A 2,408-nucleotide genomic window follows, 5' to 3' on the forward strand; every position below is an offset into this window, starting at 1 on the left:
ATCTGGATTTTGGGGGCCCTTCAAAGGACATTACTTCCTGGTGGTGGTAGATGCCTTTTCGAAGTGGGTAGAGGTTCTACCTGCCAACAATCCATCAGCAGGTTGGCCATTAACAACGCTATGACAGGTCTTCGCCTAAGGGGTCGCCAGACGTCATCGTGTTCGACAATGATCCTGCTTTCGGTAGCACAGAGTGCCTGGCCTGGCTGACGAAGAACGGTATCCGCCAGATAATGGCTCCGCCCTACCACCCTGCTTGAAACGGTGCAGCCGATCGGGCGCTGCAAATTATCAAGGACAAGCTCAAGAAGAGCCAGACTGGGGATTTTCGGACGCAGATTGCGCGGATACTGTTTTAGTACCTGACCATGCTCCACGATGTCACTGGCCATGCCCCTGTGAGCTCCTGCTGGGTGGAATGGTCAAGACACCCTCGGACGTCTTCAATCCGGGCCTCCTATACAGAGTGCTCATGAAGCAACTGAAGCAGAAGCTGGCCGATGGCTCAATGCCAAGCCTTTGCCAGAGTCGGGAGCTCTAGTTTTCGCCAGGAACTTCCTTCCTGGCCCACCCTGGTCCGCCGGACAGGTGGTGTCTCCTGCCAGCGCCTCATCGCTGCTCGTCCGCATGCCAGATTGGGCCGCGTGGCAGAGACACGCCGACCATGTCAGGCCTCGACTCGGCACCTGGCCAGCACCCTCGACTGCCACTTCAGAGCTCCAGCCTGCAGGAGGACTTGCGGCGACGCCAGTCACTTCCTGCGCCGCACCGCCCACCTCGGAGGCGGCAAGTGTTGCCAGTGGTGTAGCGCCCGTTGGGCCAGTGTCGAGCCCGGCACCACTCACAAGGCTGATCAATCCGGACCCTCCGGATGGAGTGAGGCTGGTTCAGGTGGCACCCGGCGTTGCCACACCCCGGTTCCAAGGCGGAGTGCTCGACGGCGGAGGCCACCGGAGCGTTACTCGCCTGGGTTGCAGGCACCGTCGACCCGGCTAGGACGGAGGCAGAGCCTTGTACTTTGAACTTGGAAGTTTTTTTGGTTGGCAACAAACAAACCGGGGGTGAGGGGTGTAGCAACCATGTGACGCCCCCTCGGGCCTAATGTTCGATGGCCCGCCAGGCATGGTAGGCAACATTGGTCACAGCACCGCAATAAACACCGACGAGCACAGCTGCTCGGTGGTCCGTCGTCGTTCCTCACCAGCACGCTGCCGAACGTCTGTCTAACGGAGGGTGCCTCGAGCCCTCCCTTGTTCACGAAAACGGGCGGATCGCGACAATATATATATATATATATATGATAGTTTCCAAATTTTGACGTAGAGACTCAAACCATACACAAGAGAAACGTTCGTAGAAAGCTTCTTCAGCAAAATATGCCTAAATTTATGCGATATTTCCTGTATATTGGTATAGCAGCTTGCAGAAAGAAATGATTGAACTGCGAGTCCTGTCAAAAACAAGATTTGAAGACAGGCTGATGACAATTGCGGTGTAAGCACTAACAGTCGCTATGTACCCGCATTGAACGCACACAAACATTTTTGCACCACTTCCAATTATTAGCACATAATGTCCTCGCAAATACCTTAAGCGTGGCAAAACTAACGAACAATATGTACTTCAGTCAAAGCCTTGCTTGCTTTATTGCTGGAGTACTAGTGAAGGCAATGTGCAGCAAAGTTATTGCACTTAAATGTGAGCAGTATATTTAGAATTACTATTAGAATAAAAAATATGGTTTATATTTCATGTATTCACATTGATGCGCTTAGAACATTGTAAACGGAACTACTGAATTGGAAAAGATCAGGCAACTGTCGTTTTAGCTCTGTTTACAAGTGTTTACGAAAAATGAGATACTGAAATTCCTCCAACTGATTCAGGGATAATAAAGGAGAAATACAGCGTTCACTTTTTAGAAGGAATGAATACCTTTATTACAAAAAAAATACATTAGGTTGTCACTGTGGGAACCTTGTGCAACCATAAATGAACACTGTAATTTTATGCCTAATATTTTTGAACCGGCAAACATTTTTACCATTAGTAGCTAGCGCCTTCAAGTATGAATGAGACGCGAATGCACATGCCAATGAAAGGGTTAATTAAATATCAACGCCCGACGCATTCAAAGGCTTAGAAAGTAACGCTTAGTTGGCGCATGAAATCATGAGTTACTGGGTGTATACAGGTGTTTAATGCAGCGTTTGCGCGCAGGCAGCTACACCTTGCCAAGCATATACAGATGGAAATGAATATGCAATGAATATGGGAATCTAGCGTGAAGATAGCCGAAACAAATAATTTATAACGCCTGGATGTGTTTGTGTTGATGCATATACCACCTTGGTTAGACAGCGAGAAACGTAGAGTACAGTCGTGAGCTACTTCTATTGACATCTATT

The 2,408-nt window shown here is 49.2% G+C and overlaps 1 protein-coding gene across 1 annotated transcript; it reads left to right on the forward strand.

Moving 5' to 3' along the window:
• The first annotated feature begins 368 nt into the window (after window positions 1-368).
• On the forward strand, window positions 369-996 carry LOC139060305 (uncharacterized). The gene is made up of 2 exons (XM_070539405.1): window positions 369-398; window positions 466-996. Exons 1-2 carry the CDS (start codon window positions 369-371, stop codon window positions 994-996), a joined length of 561 nt encoding a protein of 186 aa, XP_070395506.1.
• Window positions 997-2,408: the final 1,412 nt, after the last annotated feature.

Source organism: Dermacentor albipictus, chromosome 5 (genome assembly GCF_038994185.2).
Source record: "Dermacentor albipictus isolate Rhodes 1998 colony chromosome 5, USDA_Dalb.pri_finalv2, whole genome shotgun sequence".
NCBI classification, from domain to species: domain Eukaryota; kingdom Metazoa; phylum Arthropoda; class Arachnida; order Ixodida; family Ixodidae; genus Dermacentor; species Dermacentor albipictus.

Coding starts and splice junctions, on each gene's coding strand:
- LOC139060305 (XM_070539405.1), top strand. CDS start 369: ATGCTCCACGATGTCACTGGCCATGCCCCT. Junction 399..465: donor ATGTCACTGGCCATGCCCCT/GTGAGCTCCTGC, acceptor CCTCCTATACAG/AGTGCTCATGAAGCAACTGA.